Source organism: Lynx canadensis, chromosome X, assembly GCF_007474595.2.
Source record: "Lynx canadensis isolate LIC74 chromosome X, mLynCan4.pri.v2, whole genome shotgun sequence".
NCBI lineage: Eukaryota > Metazoa > Chordata > Mammalia > Carnivora > Felidae > Lynx > Lynx canadensis.
In genome coordinates, this window is record NC_044321.2 from 5,320,239 (window position 1) to 5,336,663 (window position 16,425).

The 16,425-nt window shown below is 45.4% G+C and overlaps 1 protein-coding gene across 1 annotated transcript in view; it reads right to left on the minus strand.

Moving 5' to 3' along the window:
• The window catches only part of ANOS1 (anosmin 1), a 186,862-nt gene that overhangs the window by 24,512 nt on the left and 145,925 nt on the right, over positions 1-16,425 (minus strand). The window contains exons 7-8 of the mRNA XM_030305678.1: positions 10,477-10,682; positions 6,929-7,073 (exon numbers count right to left, since the gene is read on the minus strand). Coding sequence (XP_030161538.1) covers positions 6,929-7,073; positions 10,477-10,682 — 351 coding nt within the window. The remainder of the gene's footprint in view (positions 1-6,928; positions 7,074-10,476; positions 10,683-16,425) is intronic.

The window sequence follows — 16,425 nt, forward strand, 5'->3', positions numbered from 1 at the left end:
TGGAGGAATCAAAAATACGAAGAATAATGTCCAGTTTCGTGCAATTCAAGCAGTAGTGAAACTGAGCTATAATCCCAGGGCCATCGTGTGTCCATCACTAAGTGCCACCTCCTTTTAGAGGGCAAGGTGAGAATATACATTATTTAATAATAAGGACAGGTGCCTGAGTGGCTCAGTTGGTTAAGTGTCTGACCTCGTCTCAGGTCATGATCTCACAGTCTGTGAGTTCAGGCTCCGCGTCGGGCTCTGTGCTGACAGCTGGGAGGCTGGAGCCTGCTTCAGATTTCTGTGTCTCTCTCTGCCCCTCGCCCCGCTCCCACTCTGTCTCTCTCTCTCTCAGAAATAAACATTAAAAATAATTATAAGGATATGAGAACTTTGCCCTGGCCTCACGTCTCTCTTACCCACTCCCTAATTTTAGAAGCAGGGTGAGAAATCCCGCAAGACTTCTCTGCTTTCTCAATTCCAAGCAGCCCCTTGGGAGAGAACCGATTGTGCTGCACTGATTACATCCCGCTAAGAAGCATGTTATGGAACCTTCGCTGACATAGCTGTGAGGTCCACGTGCTTGGGAAGACAGGAGCAAGAGGGAACAAAGCAGGGGCAGGGAGGACACTCCTGACCTGGGTGAGGCAAGTAGAGGAAAACGGAGGACCCCAGCACCCCGATGCAGAACAACCACATGGACCGTCCACTGCTGCTCACACTGCTGTGCCCCGATACCTCCATTCCCTCTGACACCGCTGTGCCCACTGTCACTGTGGTGCCCGCTTACATTACCACGCCCACTGTCACCAGTGTGCCCACTACATCCTCTGCTCCAGGATTCAAAGGAAATGGGTGCATTACTCAGGTTCTAACTTAGAGTGTCTTATCTTAAATAGTTCAAATAAATGGATCCCTGAGAAACATTAGGTTTCAGGCTTCTGCACCCAAAGCCAATGTGTGTGTCGGGGGTTTCATCACATCACCAGCAGTCCTCAGACACCAGGTGGGGGTCCTACCATTCAGCTAATTCTGACGCCATCCACCTGCAGATGGCCTCGGATCCCCCTCTGACGCCATCCACCTGCAGATGGCCTCGGATCCCCCTCTGACACCATCCACCTGCAGATGGCCTCAGATTCCCCCCCCCCCCACCCTGGGGACACCATCCATTTTGGGGGAGGGGTCCCCCTCCAACACCATCCACCTGCAGATAGCCTTGGATCCCCCAGGGTAAGGGCTCCATCCTACGAGACGGCCCCCACCGCAGACACCACTCACACGTCCTGGTTGGCACCTGTGACACTCTGACTATCCGCTATAGGTCCCCAACTTGGATTCAACTGATTTTCTAGAGTGGCTCACAGAACTCAGAAACATTTTACTCACTAGACTACCTATCTGTTTATTATAAAGGCCCTAACTCAAAAGCAGCCAGAGGAAGAGCTACACAGGGCCAGCTATGTGAGAAGGGGCACACAGCCTCCGTGCCCTCCCGAGGGGTGCCACTGTGCCCACACTGCCACATGCTCACCAACCCAGAAGTTCTCCGAACCCTGTCCTTGTGCATGTTTATGGAGTCCCAGTGCCAGGAATGGGGTCGAAGACCGAATACATGTTTCTCATTTTAAATCACAGTATCACAGGCCACTTTGAGAGGCCCTGTGTCATCATCCAGAGGGAGCCAGTGTGCCCAGCAGCACAGAGAGCTCAGAGCCCAGAGAAGACTGAGCCAGGACAGAGAACACACAGGGCTCTTGGCCAAAACTCATTCCGTTCCTAGTCACCACGGAGGTAAAGAATCCTGCTGCCCACACGCAATGTATCTGTTGACTAGCTAACTAAGGATTGAAGATTTTCGCAAGCCATGTAGGTTTCTAATCCCTGTACTATTAGGAAGTGACTTTGAGAATTTGCCAAGGACCACCAAAATAGAGGGTTAGACGCTATGTTTAATCTCTATGTGAATTCTATCTTCCTGCCTTCTTATTATAGCCTATGCAAACCTTTATTTCTCATTACGTATATGTAAGGACATAGTTTTCTGTATCTCAAGAGTGAACTGGCACTGGTCTCTTGAACTGCCATTGGTCCCTTGAAATGTTTCAAGTAGAGAAATGCATCACCATGTAGTGCTGCTGAGGCCACATGTAATGGACAGACAGGCATGTGCGTCAGTCCTAGGAGCCTGGACCTGACTCGAAAGGGGCGTCCTGCACTTACACTACTAAATAAGAATGGAATAAAATCATTCCTGCATACTGCAGAAAGATACGAGGTCTGATTTATGCTCTTATTTAATAGTCCCAAAGTTAAGAGAAGTGAATGACCAGGCTGTGTTTTCAAATGTCACAATTCTGATTAATTTCACAGATCAGGGGCTCCAGGATATCTTCTCTCTGCTCCATTTTTAATGTGAAGAGCTGGAAGAATACCCCAGCAGCATGAGGCAACTCTAAAACATCAGTAATCTGTCAACCCTGGAAAGATTCTTCCAGCCTCCAAAAGAGCAAGCAACATTTCCTTTCAAGACGCTGTTACATTTTTCTTCCTTCAAGGGGCCCTTTTACAAAATGGCAGGAACATTCAGCCTTTGTTGGCGTAGAACTTTTTGTCATTAAAGCACCTAGCAGCCTGCAGACCTGGAAAATATAATTCAAAAAGTAATTTACATGCTGGCATTTACTACTCTCTTTCCTATAAAATATAATTTCCCTTGCTTATTCTATAAAGTTGTAATTATTCTTTACTTCTCATTGGTCTGTGATGAAATATACGGTGTTCTTGTAAAAAAAGTCATGCACTAGCATTTATGAGATTATATATCACCATCAGTGTATGAAATCCTGACAAATATTCAGCTATATCCTGCATAATCTTTGGTAAAGCCCATCTCTTCCAAGGGATACCCTGAGACAAAACAATATGTGCTATGACAGGTACTCTGAACTATTCTCTCATTTACTTTTCCTTTATCACCTTTCTGAATCCACATGAGTAAGTTAATCCTTAGAATAAAATGGCCTTTGATAGGTTAACTCTTGTATCTCTTTATTGATCAGTTAAAACATTATCTAATTTTAAAGATGATTAGAAAGTGACATTAGTGGGGCACCTGGGTGGCTCGATTGGTTAAGCATCAGACTGTTGATTTCAGTCCAGGTCATGATCTCATCATGGTTCATGAGATCAAGCCCCTCATCAGGCTCTGTGCTGACAGCGTGGAGCCTGCTTGGGATTCTCTCCCTCTTTCTCCCTCTCTCTGCCCCTTCCCAGCTTGTGCATGTGCTCTCTCAAAAAAAAAAAAAACTTAAAAAAAATTTTTAAAAAGTGACATTAACATTCACAATAAACCTGTCTGATGGAAAGTTGACTGACATTGTAGATAAGATAGGGATTACTGATTGTGTTTCACAGATATTTATGGAGCCGTACTTAACGCACCACACATACAGGTGCAGAGCACAATGGACAGATTACCCATGTTCCATGATCTAGATGAGATTTTGGGGTTGGTGGATGTTCTTTTCCAAGTTGGGAAGGGGTGGGTCTCAACCCCACATGGTGGGGTCTGCCATATGCAAAAGGAAGGATGTTTCCACCTCATATTACAGAGGACAGGGGAAGATAAACATGATGTGTTCATATGTATGGGGAACTGTGTGCCATTCTGAGAGGGAGGAATGTGTACTATATTATGCATTATGGCTTAAGATACGAGAGAAAGAGAGGTTTACAATCCCCCGTGAGAGGGTGGGAGAAGAAACTAGTTAAAGAGGATCTCAGCGAGCCAATGGGCTTGTGTGGCGATGCCCCAGGAAGAGTGAGAAAGCCCTAGATGTGCTGTGGGGATCCAGAGCCCAGTCAGAGCTCTGTGTCCACGGGGACTTGCCGAGGCACTCCATGTACCCCCACGATAGCAAGCTGAGGTCAGATTCTTCACTCCTTGTTCTTGGTTGTGGGAAGAAACACAAATTATGCGAGTCTGCAATCCCACACCAGCTTCTAATGGGGAAGGAATGTTGTTTACCAGAAAAACCAGGACACATAAAGGCAAACGTATTTTACACAACATGAAATCCCTCCCACCAGTAGAAGAAAAAGGTCTTTGGTGAAGCAGAAGTCTACAGGACTCAGGTCTGAGAAGGAGGCTGGGGAGGAAGAAGGGGACAGGAGTGAAGGATGAACTTTGGGAGAAGATGACTAGGGGACACTCTTGAGGGTGGAATTCAGAAGAAGGAGAAGTATGTTACACAGTTGCTATTTTCTAAAGCACATGCGTGCTGCCATCTACAGAATGGATAGTTAAGAAAGCGTGAAAACAGATACTAATTAGGAGACTTGTTTAATTGTAAGAAAGGGATGGGAATGGCCCAAACATGGCAAAGAACTTGATAGATCCCAAGAGCATTTGACATTAGAGACAAAAAGGACTTTCTGCAGTACTGCATTTCTGGAGAGAAAGAAAATAGAAACATGAAGACTGGCCTCTCAATCTCTGGCATGAACAGATGGGTGAAGGGGGGAGCCGTCTGCCATGGGAGATCCCGGGAGAGGAGCAGGTGTGCTGTCTGAGCACCTGCTAGCCACCCCCGTACAGGTGCTGAGCTGGCAGCCAGACACAGGGATAGGGCATCAGAAGCACAAAGATGGTCTCTGAGTCCACACACTCACTGAGCTCTCCCAGGGACAGTGCTACCTCCCCCCGCTTCCTTCCTTCTCCCCAACGCTGAGTTCTCTGCACACACAGCACACTTTCCAATCTCTGCGCATGCGCACGCACACCCACCCGTGTGTGGGCGGATGCCCGTGCCTTGTGGGCCCACGGGGCACTCATGACTCTTGAGGGATCGCATTCCCCACCGAAACTTCAGCTTCTTCCGTGTCCATTATGACTATGTGTGCAGTGGACTGATGTCTGTGCCATCGTGTGTACATGTTTATCTTCCAAACTCAATGTTGGGCAGAGCTCAAAATGCATCTAGTGCTGCAATAATGTGTATGTGTGCGTATGTCTATGTGCATGAACAGTATATGCATGTGTATGTTTATGTGTGCCTGTATCCACGTGTGTCTGTGTGCACGGACATGCACACATAAACAAATACATGGTACATATGTACTATATCGTGTATACTTGGTCTATAAGTATATATTCTATATACTGGACCTATGTTTATGGTACAATACAGTATAATATAGCAATTACCTCCATCACTAGGGACAGTAATGTCATGTTTTGTGGCCATACATTTCAGGTTGAGGAGTGGATGAATGACAGGATTAAAAAAATCCATGAAGTTACTACACCTATAGAAAAGTTTCCAACAGGAATTTTAGGTAAAAGTTGTGTTATATTCAGAGAGATGCTTAAAAATAGTAGACTGTTTCAAAGACACTTAGTTTCCAAAGAGATGGTTTCTCATGGAGCTAGGAAGCTGTTTCTAGAACTTTTTTGAAAGCATCATTTCAAACAGACCTGCTCATTCCGATCCTATTTTTCCCAGGTGGTAGAAAATAATTATAAGCAATGACTGCGTCTAACTCTGCAGAGCGTGGCTTGCCTTTCCTATATTCAGACAGGCTTCTAGCACTTGCTACCCTTCTGCAGCAGGCCCATGATGAAAGGCAGATACCATGGGGCTCTACTCCTAGGGAATCAATATCACATGGTCCTTTAATCTCTCCCATTCCTGGAAACCTTGCCACGCGCTTCTCCTGAGCAGTTCTAACTAGCCCCGTCTCGTGAACAAAGCCAAAAACAAGAAAGGAACTTATTTTCTGGCTCAGATATGACTGCCATGTAAGACTCTCCTCTTGTTTTGCTCAGTTTGTGGCAAACATACTAGTTTAGGAAAACCGGAAGCAAGAAAAACCAATATGGGAAAAATTTACTCAATGGAATATTGAGTAGCCTTTCAAGAAGCAACGTGACCACTGTGGAATACCTGTTACCACAGGTATGTCACCCATCCCCAGGTTTAGGAGACGTAAGTTTTCTTGCTAAATTTCCACTATGACACCAAAATATTGCATATTCAAAAGATACAAGTTGGGGCGCCTGGGTGGCGCAGTCGGTTAAGCGTCCGACTTCAGCCAGGTCACGATCTCGCGGTCCGTGAGTTCGAGCCCCGCGTCAGGCTCTGGGCTGATGGCTCGGAGCCTGGAGCCTGTTTCCGATTCTGTGTCTCCCTCTCTCTCTGCCCCTCTCCCGTTCATGCTCTGTCTCTCTCTCTGTCCCAAAAATAAATAAACGTTGAAAAAAAAAAAAAATTTAAAAAAAAATAAAAATAAAAAAAAAATAAAAAAAAGATACAAGTTAAAGTCAAAGGTAAAACTGAAACATGGCTCAATGACCAATCTCAAACACACAAATGTTTGCCTACTTTTGGCAACACGCAAACAAACAAAACCCCAAATTTGGATTTTGCTCTGTACGACCTACAAAACTTGAAGACTTCCTTCTTTCTCTCGCTACCCGTGTTGACACACAGAAGTCATCTCGATGGGCAGGGACGCTACTTCCCAAATTCAGCAAACGTTTGGCCCGGGTAGCAGGACTCAACAATATACATTTCCCACACCTAGCGTGCGATTGACCCATTTTTTGCCCCTGCAATAAGGATCAATATGATCAAGCAAAGGTTAAACACCAGTTTGCTGAAAAAGATAAGCAAGTATGGCGTGGAACCCAAAAAGTAGGTTTTCTGTAGCTACAGCTGTCCCTCCCGATGGCTCACTGCCACGTCCGGGGCCTCGAGGGTTGGACATGAGTGGCTCTGGTAAGGACGCACCGTGGAGCCTGCCAGACGCCGGGAGAGGGTGCCATCAGGGGAGAGGCGCACGGCGAGGCCAGAAAGGCATGCCTCCACAAGGACAGGGCACTTACTGTGGCCGGTGGGGAGTGTGGGCGTGAAGTTCAGGGACAGGATAGGACACTTACTGTGGCTGGCAGAGCGTGCGGGCGTGAAGTGCAGGGACGCCTTCGCTCCTTTCAGGCGCGTCTGCCCCCAGTACGCGATGGCCTGCAGCTCCACGGTGTAGCCACTGTCTGGCTGCAGTCTGTGCAGGATCACCGAATTCTGGGACTGCAGGGAAAGAGAAGATTCGCCAAGCCCGTCACAAACCGCTCTGCCTCTGCCATTCCTCTTCCTCACAGAGCCAGACGGCCCTCAGGAAGCATCTCGTCAGCCCCTGCCGTACATGTGCCCTTAAAAAATCCAGTTTTACTATCAATATAAGTAGAACGCCCAAACATATTGTTTGGGAATTGTGTTCCTTATCCAATTACTGGATCCTCTTTCATGAGTATAGAAGTGAATAATTCTAGGACGCCTGGGTGGCTCAATCGGTTGAGCATCAGACTCTGGATGTCAGCTCGGGTCATAGCTTCCCACCTGCGGGATCGAGACCCAATCAGGCTCTGTGCCGACATCACGGAGCCTGCTTGGGATTCTGTCTCTCTGTCCCTCCCCTGCTCACTGTCTCTCTCTCTCAAAATAAATAAATAAACTTTAAAAAGTTTGAAAAAAAAAAAGAATAATTCTGCTCTTGACTATTCTAGACACCACCTCATGGAAAAAAGAGACATGTTTGCCATAAACTGATGGAGGCTCGTGTTAGCAGATACCTGGAAAAAGTACGAATTGTCCTTAACTGTATTTCTTTGATATTTATTCTAAGTCTTCCATGGGTAGGGGCGCCTGGGTGGCGCAGTCGGTTAAGCGTCCGACTTCAGCCAGGTCACGATCTCGCGGTGCGTGGGTTCGAGCCCCGCGTCGGGCTCTGGGCTGATGGCTCGGAGCCTGGAGCCTGTTTCCGATTCTGTGTCTCCCTCTCTCTCTGCCCCTCCCCCGTTCATGCTCTGTCTCTCTTTGTCCCAAAAAATAAATAAACGTTGAAAAAAAAAATTTTTAAATCTTCCATGGGTAAATTTCAATCAAAAGTGGTAGTAAAAATCATCCCGAGAAAATGCTTTAAGATTTTTTTAGTCATTGTCATCGTTAATGTCAACCACTCATCAGAGCTTCTGTGTGTGATGCACAGCCTTAAATGAAGCAAGTCAAAAACCTGTTTATTTGCCTGATGGCTGGAGGCCAGAGAGTAATTCTACTAAAGACTGGGAGATCCAGTGACATCGGAGCGAACCAGCTGTGGGATGGTGGCTCCAAGACAGGAGCACAGCTTCGATAAGTCTGAGTCTGCTGCTCTTCCTAGGGTTACAGGAAAAGTAGGATACCAAAGTCCCTTGCGAGAACTCGCAGTGAAGAAAAATAAGGTTACTGTCTTAGGATTCAAGACGTCTGTCAAACTATTATGCACGTGTTGACGTGAAAGAGCTCCTTGGCTGCAAGACTTGCCTACAAGTGGTCCAAGTGGTGGTATTACCAGTTATGAAAGTCAGACAGTGTGCATCAGTAATGTAACACCCAACCGCAGGCCACTGGTGGCACGCACTTTCCAGTGCGGACGATTCCAGTGTTACGTGTGCAGTGTGCCTGCTGCACGAAGGGCATCGTCTGAGATCACCAAAGACGGAATCACAGACACAAGACCCTTGTGTAAATTCCGCAATCACCTATTGGCATTCTGGTCTTCATTTTGGGTCTCGTGAGATCTCTTTTCAGCAAGAGAACATGCTTCTCATGGGCATTCCAGAACTGTGAGCGTGATCCCCGCTGTAAATTATACATGGCGTTGCTGTATGGTTCGGGCTTTTGAGGGATCAATTATCAGAACTCGGCCATCCTCATCAGCTTGGCTCTGCAATGCTGATGGGGCTGCATTTCCAGAATGGGAAGACTGAGCGTCAGACTCCAGACTGTGGCTGCTTCTCCAGGCGAGGTTGGGACTGTGCTCTGTGGCCCGCTACCTGGTACCGTTAGAGAAAAACCCTCCCAGGGCCTCGTGGTGGACATTCTACCTCTCTTAACCTTTAGCGTGTCTGCCTAAACTACCGATTCTCAATTTCTCCTAGTCACGGTTTCCTGTCGGATTGCCTGGCATTCTCCCTAAACTATTATCTCTTAGGTAAAAGAAAATTCACTTTTGAAAAAGCATCCCCTTTGAAAACCCCTTCTCTCCTTATTTACCAAGGATATTAGAATGGTATCTTAGGAAATGGGAACCTACTGATTCCCAAGAAGAAAATTTCGTACTTTCTCACATTCTTACGCATTTTCCCAGTTTCTAATCTTAATGTCAGTTGCTCAGATTTTAACACGGAGAATTCAGTAATCCACATGACCTACAGCTTGCCCGCAGTGGATTCAAAAACAGAAGTCACCCGTAAGACAGTGACCTACCATTTTGGCCACTCTGGCCCATTAACACTTTCAATTAAATTTGCAGTTCATGTTTTACTTATTTAATTGATAAAGAATAGAAGTAAATTGCAAAGTTTCCTGGTAACCCGTGATGCTGTTTGGTGACTGATGGTGGGTGTGTTTGTGTGTGTATGGGTACCATACGCGTTTCACACATCATATTCTGCTTCCGACCCCTATGATCCCTTCAGATCTCCCTATGAGATAATCATGCATTGCCAATGATCGCCTGCTGTGAAGTCCTTCAAAATAAAAGATGGAACAGTCAGGAAGTTTCTTAAAAATAAAAACAAACTAGGCATCACAGCTAAATATCAAGGATACGGAGTTTTGGAGACATGTTTTAGAATTCTAAATGGCACAGAAATTGGAATCTTCACCGCAAAAAAAAAAAAAAAAAAAAAAAAAAAAAGTCCTGCTATCCTTGTTTAAAACATTTTCAAACATTTGTTTTTTTATGGAATTCAACTTTACAAATTAGGAGGAAGTTGTTTATGTAAGTTTGGTAACAACAAAGGAATGTGTACCAAAAGGAAACCGGGTAACTCCTTTTTATGCACTAAGAATTTCATACAATGCAAAATGTTCACTATCATAGAATCTCACTTCAGAACATGGTTCAGTGAAGATTTTCTTTCTTTCCATCTGGAAAATAAACCACTCCGAGTTCTTTTAATCAATGAGAGAAATATATTGTCAAACATGCATTTTCTAAGCTGTTTACTGTTCCACTGATTAGGTTACAGATGGAAATACCTTGCAACAGAAAAGCCAGGAACATTTGCTCTTTGATTTACAAGGATCTCAAGCACACCCAAAGAAAAAGATCTAAATGTAAAAGACATTTTGAATTATATCATTTTCTATGACTGGACAGTTAAGACAAAAATGATTTTTGTTCCTTCTCTTTCAGGAGTTTGGCCTGCTGTTTGGATGTGAGTCAGTCAATGGACTAAATGCAGCTGTTTTGTACCTAAAATGTCAAAGGCAAAAGCATCTGGCACAGCCCTCCATTCCTCGAACTTCCTTGGCCCAAACGAGAGGGATGGGAACCTTTCCTTCACCCATTCCTTCTCTCAGCTCAGCAGAGGCCACCTTTCCCGCCAGCTGCCTTGACCTCCAGTACAACTTGGAAGACAACACTCTTCTTCTTGTTCCCACTTACCCCATCCGTAGTCTTTCTCCGCTTCTTTTTTGTTGGGACAAGTGACTTGGTGCTGACTGTCCAGCTCCAAAATACCTTGTAGTGATGCACGGGGATGTCTGGTTCCTCGGGGAGATCCCAGACGATGGCCACGGTCACGGTGCCGTCGCTGTTTACGGTGGAGTTGGCAAGCCGGAGATTGGCAGGTGCTGGGGGTGCAGAGGGATCTGAAATCCGGGAGAAAGACAAACCATAGGACTTGAGCACCCGGGTGACAATGAAACCCATGTCCTTGTAGGTCTAATGACTACATGGTCAACACATGAGCACTGCACGGGCCATATTTGTAATCTAGAAGGCTCCTTGGAGGCATTTACGTATCACTATAACCCAGCTTCATCTTTACTGTGTTTGAAATTGATAAATGTTTATAAAACATGGCAAAATTCGATTTAGGTGGGTTGACATTAAGTAGGTCCGCAACGCAGAACTGCCTTGGAAAACTCTGGAAAGAGAAAGAAATGCGGCTCGTATGACTAACTGTTTTCATCTCAGTGGTTCTGTAACTTTTGATCCTCACTTCAAACAAGAGCAACAAAGGGATGTCAGCAAAAGTAAAGCAATTTTTGTCTTTTTTAAAAAAATATTTATTTATTTTGAGAGAGAAACAGAGGCAGAGAGGGAGGGAGAGAGAGAGAGAGAGCAGGGGAGGGGCAAGGAGAGAGAGAGAATCCCAAGCAGGTTCTGAATTGTCAACACAGAAGCCGATGCAAAGCTTGATCTCACCAACTGTGAGATCAAGACCTGAGCCCACATCAAGAACCAAAAGACTTAACTGACTGAGCCACCCAGGCGACCCAAAAGCATTTTTTTTCTTAATCTACATTACAAATTGGATGACATACGGATAACAACCGTTTCTGTAATTTCGCCATTTCTGGCTTGTCGCATAAAGCAAAAGCTTCTTCACCTCTCACAAGACAGATGAGGTTACTCTACAGATCTCCACTTTCAATATATATACAAAGATAAGCACATACACACAAAGCTAGATGGCCTTTCCTTCATTCTCTGCCACAAACTGAACAAGTGTAGATGCCACTCACCACAAATGATTTACAGATGGATTTGTTTGAAGATGCTTTCCCAGAAAAATGCTGTCAATAATTGGAAGGGTAATGCCATGTGCATCACAAGTGCCAAGAAGTTACACCTAACTTGATATAAATGAAGATGACTGAGGGGATTTAACTATGTTTTTACTGTCAAGATTGTTCGTGGTTTTGGAACGATGGAAACATGGATTATTTTTTTAAGTCTCTTGCTTTTCTAGAGGTATATAAGGACTGGAGGCTTGGTTGATTGCTTAATTTTTATTTTTATTTATTTTTTTATTTTTTTAACGTTTATTTATTTTTGAGACAGAGAGAGACAAAGCATGAACAGCGGAGGGTCAGAGAGAGGGAGACACAGAATCTGAAACAGGCTCCAGGCTCTGAGCTGTCAGCACAGAACCCAATGCAGGGCTCGAACTCACGGACTGCGAGATCATGACTTGAGCCAAAGTCGGCCGCTTAACCGACTGAGCCACCCAGGCACCCCGATTGCTTAATTTTTAAAAATTTTTTATGTTTATTTATTTTTGAGAGAGAGAGACAGAGTGCACATGGGGGTGGGGCAGAGAGAGAGAGAGAGAGAGAATCCAAAGCAGGCTCCAGGCTCTGAGCTGTCAGCATAGAGCCCAACACGGGGCTCAAACTCACAGACCTTGAGATCATGAACTGAGCCAAAGTCGGACACTTAACTGGCTGAAGCACCCAGGTGCCACAGATTGCTTAATTTTTTTAAATGAGAACAGGAGAGCCTGGGTGGCTCAGTTGGTTGAGAGACCAACTCATGATTTTGGCTCAAGTCATGACCCCAGGGTCATGGGATTGAGTCCCTCGTCAGGCTCCGCACTGAGTGTAGAGCCTGCTTAGGGTTCTGTCTCTCATTCTCTCTCTTCTGCGGTGATAGATAGATAGATAGATAGATAGATAGATAGATACAAAGATGAGAATATTTCATTGTTGTTTTTCAGGTAAGGTGAATCCAAAGCATGTTACGTGACAGTGTTGATGAGGTGGTTCTAATATTGTCAACTTTAGGAACCTTCTGGGAGTGCCCAAGACATACACTGGGATACGCTGATTTGGTGAGTCCAAGTGGGGCACCTCTATGGATAGTTTATACGTCTACATAAACACGTATTTATGTTTTATGTAAAAGACCTTTCTCTGTGTAAAACACACATGAAAGTCTGATGACCTACCTGCAAGCTGGATCTTGGAAAGCCTCGCACCTGCCTGCGACAAGCCAAGAGGTGTGAACATGACTCAGCTCAGTGTAAGCTGGAAAACACTGGTCACAGTTACCCTGGGCGTGGGAAGCCCTGGACTCCTTGCTGTGCTGGCTGAGCAGAGCCCCAGGAACCGAACCTGGGTCATCGATGTGGCTATGACACCACCAAGCACTGCCCGGTGTTACAGGCACTTTCTCTACCTGACACAGCTCTGCTGAATTTCCCCTCGGTCCTGCGGGACCCGGATTCTCTTCTCTGCCTGATCCCCCCCCCCCACCCCAACTTCATCCCCATGCTGCCATGACTCAACAAGACGGCATCCGGCCCCCGAACTCAGGGACCTCTTCTCTCTCATGTACTCGCACTTTCTAGGGATCTCGTCCAGTCACGGCTTTACCCAAAGTCTGTGTGCTGCTGACTCTCAAATGTATGTCTTCCACACAGACTTTGTCCCAAACTCAGAGTCAAATATTTGGTGGTCTTCAAGTCAGCTGCCCTTGGAGGTGTCAGAGCCAACTCAGAACTAATGTGTCCAGCACTCACGTCATAACTGTCCCCACGCCATGGGAGCCAACCCTTCAATAAACAGAAACTCCTCCTTCCACTTAACCAGACTGAAAACCTAGAAGTCAGACGCTTCTGGGGCTCTCATATCCCCTAAGCAAACTCTGTTAGCACGGACTTCAAAATATATGCACAATATCTGCACCACAACCAGCACCCACACCACGCCAACGCCCTCCTTCCCCCATCACTGCCAAGACCTCCTCTCAATGCTCCCTCACGTTGCGGCTGCCTCCCTAGAGCCCGTCCTCAATACACAGCCAGGCGTCCCTTATCCTGCACAGCCCTTAGTACCAACTGACTTACAATATCCTTTATGTCCTGTCCGCCTCCACTCACAAGAATGAAAGCTGTATGAGGGGAAGATTTGGTTTTTTATCTGTTTTGTTCACAGATCCGTTTTATCTGTTTGTCTTCCCAGCATGGAGGCCAGTGCCTGGCACACATCAGGCTCTCAGCAAACAGTTGCTGGATGAATAGATGAATGACTTTGATTTGTGAGGCAGTATTTCTGTTTCCATTTTAAACCCTGTCAGTTGGAACGAGTGAGTCCTAACAAGACAGTGAAGTGAACCGAGGGGCTGTTTCTGGCTTGAAACAAGAGACCGGAAGCAATCCCTCTTCCTGTAGGATTCGACCTGTATCCTAGGAAAAGGACCTACCGACTTTTCTGCGAGAGAACCTAGTTTGCAAGCTAATCATCTCTTCAAGGCAAGAAAAAAAATTTTAATGCATAAGGATAATCACAGGTGTACATGTTCTCAGGGATGTACCTGAATGTCTCTATGCTGAAAACAGGTGAATTCTCCAGTTATTGTAGGTTCATAGGAAGAGCTCAAACTCATCTCCTCTCCTAATAGAGAAATTCAAGTTTAACAAGGTCTGCTGGTATTAGGTATTGTGTTGTCTTAATCTGCTCCATTCGGTACATAATTACTTAGTTCCCTAGAAAACTGTCCCGCACCTTGGATGTGATCATAATAATCCAGAAAAATACTCTCCCGTTTACAAAACGTTATGAAACGTGCAACATAACTCATGAGAACCACCTATGCAGAAATAATGCTTTCAAATATTTGAATTGGTAATATGCGCTTTATCTTACCTTAAAAGTAAAGCCCTTTCTGACAACTCACAATATCAAGACGGTATACTTCTGTAACCATGATGAGACACCCCCAAAATAATCACTGTCCGATTACGAAGCCAACAGGAATTGTAGAGAGCATCTGGTTATTGCCCTGATTCTCCTCTGTAAGCCAGATACTCACGTGGCCATTCGTTCACTGTAGATGTCAGTGGAGAGGCAGCCTATCCTATGTGTCTAATCTGAAGGATTTCACTCGCAGTCCTAAAATTCCCATATCCAAGCCATCCCCTGCCTTGTGACATGCTTCCCTTCATTACAAAGGAAAATATATTCCCTTTGCTGCATTACACGAAATCTCTTCTTTCCATTTGCCCGATGTCTTAATTGCATTAGAATTTAGAAATGTCTGCTTGGAAGTCTGCATGTGAAAAAGAAATACATACACAATCTATTATAATAAAGCCCTAAGGTACTGTACAGCTTATTCGTTGGTGCTTTTTAAAAGAACGGTAAAGGCCTTAGGGTTAGAGAGATAAAGTGACTTGTCCAAGGTCATTCAGGTAATGGTGGCAGGGGAGTGGGGAGTGAGAATGAAAACGAGGGAAGAGGAAGGTGAGGCTCTAAAAACACACCCACACATGCCACATCCCTACATGTATTATATGTCCTCACCACAACTATGGGCCAGTGTCCCTGGACACAAAACTTGGAAAGCCCTTTCACGGGGAAGGTGCCTGTGCTAATAGCCTAGTGCAGGGCCTGACAAATGTCCTCAGGGAAGGGGCAGAGAGTAAACACTTCAGGATCTGCACACCAGACAGTCTCTGTGGTGACTACATCACTCTGCTGCTATAGCTCAAAAGCAGGCATGGAAAATATGTCAACACATGAGCTGTGTACCAATAAAACTTTATCTGTAAAAGAGAGCAGCGAGCCAAATTGGGACCCCAGGCCATAGATGGCCAACCCCTGAGTGAGAGTCTTTTCAAAAGCAGTGATACCATTAGCTTTTTGAAACTTGAGACGAGCACCATTTCTAATGTTACAAGTGTATGGTTGTGCTTTGTTGAGTAAACGTTGGAGTTGTGTTCCCATTCTACAGATGAGGAAATGGAGGGCTGGAGAGTTTACATTCTAGAGGGTGTGTGTGTGCAGGGGGAGGGTCAGAGTCACATCACGAGACCAGTGTTCTCGGACCCCTCCCTCTGGGCTGAAATCAGGGCACTTCTCCCCCAGCTTTCTGCTGCTTTCCACTCCCTCTGTGAGATCTCTCCAATTACCTGCAGAAACATTTCAGAAAGCAGAAAGGAATCATGCTTCCAAAGATAACTGAAATAGCAAGGCTGTGCTAGCTTCTGCTTACATACAGTTTCCAGCACAGGCTGTGTTGACCATTTGCCATGAATGGCCAATGTTAGCTCTGGACAGAAACAGTTCCTTTCATTAACGATCTTATGTGGTGCTTCAAGCCAAGGAGGTGTGGGTTTCAGAAGGAGAGGTTTAAGGTTTCACTCTGTCTTTAACTTTAGGTGGGTAACGAATGCCACAAGTGAATGGGTAGCATACAAACAGCAAGGAGAACAACCCGTATAAATAAATAATATACACATACACATGTATATTCATGCGCGAATAGAAGAACAACATACATTCTAAGAAAATGGATGTAAATTTTATCACCTACTTGATTTCCTCAAATAATATCGAAAGACCAAACCTCCCACTGAAACGCATCACAGGAATATGTCTTAAGGGAAGTGACAGTGACCAAGTGGATATTTAAAATTTTTTTAATGTTTATGTTTGAGAAAGAGAGACAGAACGTGAGTGGGGGAGGGGCAGAGAGAGAAAGAGGGAGACACAGAATCTGAAACAGGCTCCAGGCTCCGAGCTGTCAGCACACAGCCCGACGCAGGGCTCAAACTCACAAACGGTGAGATCATGACCTGAGCCAAAGTCGGACGCTTAACCGACT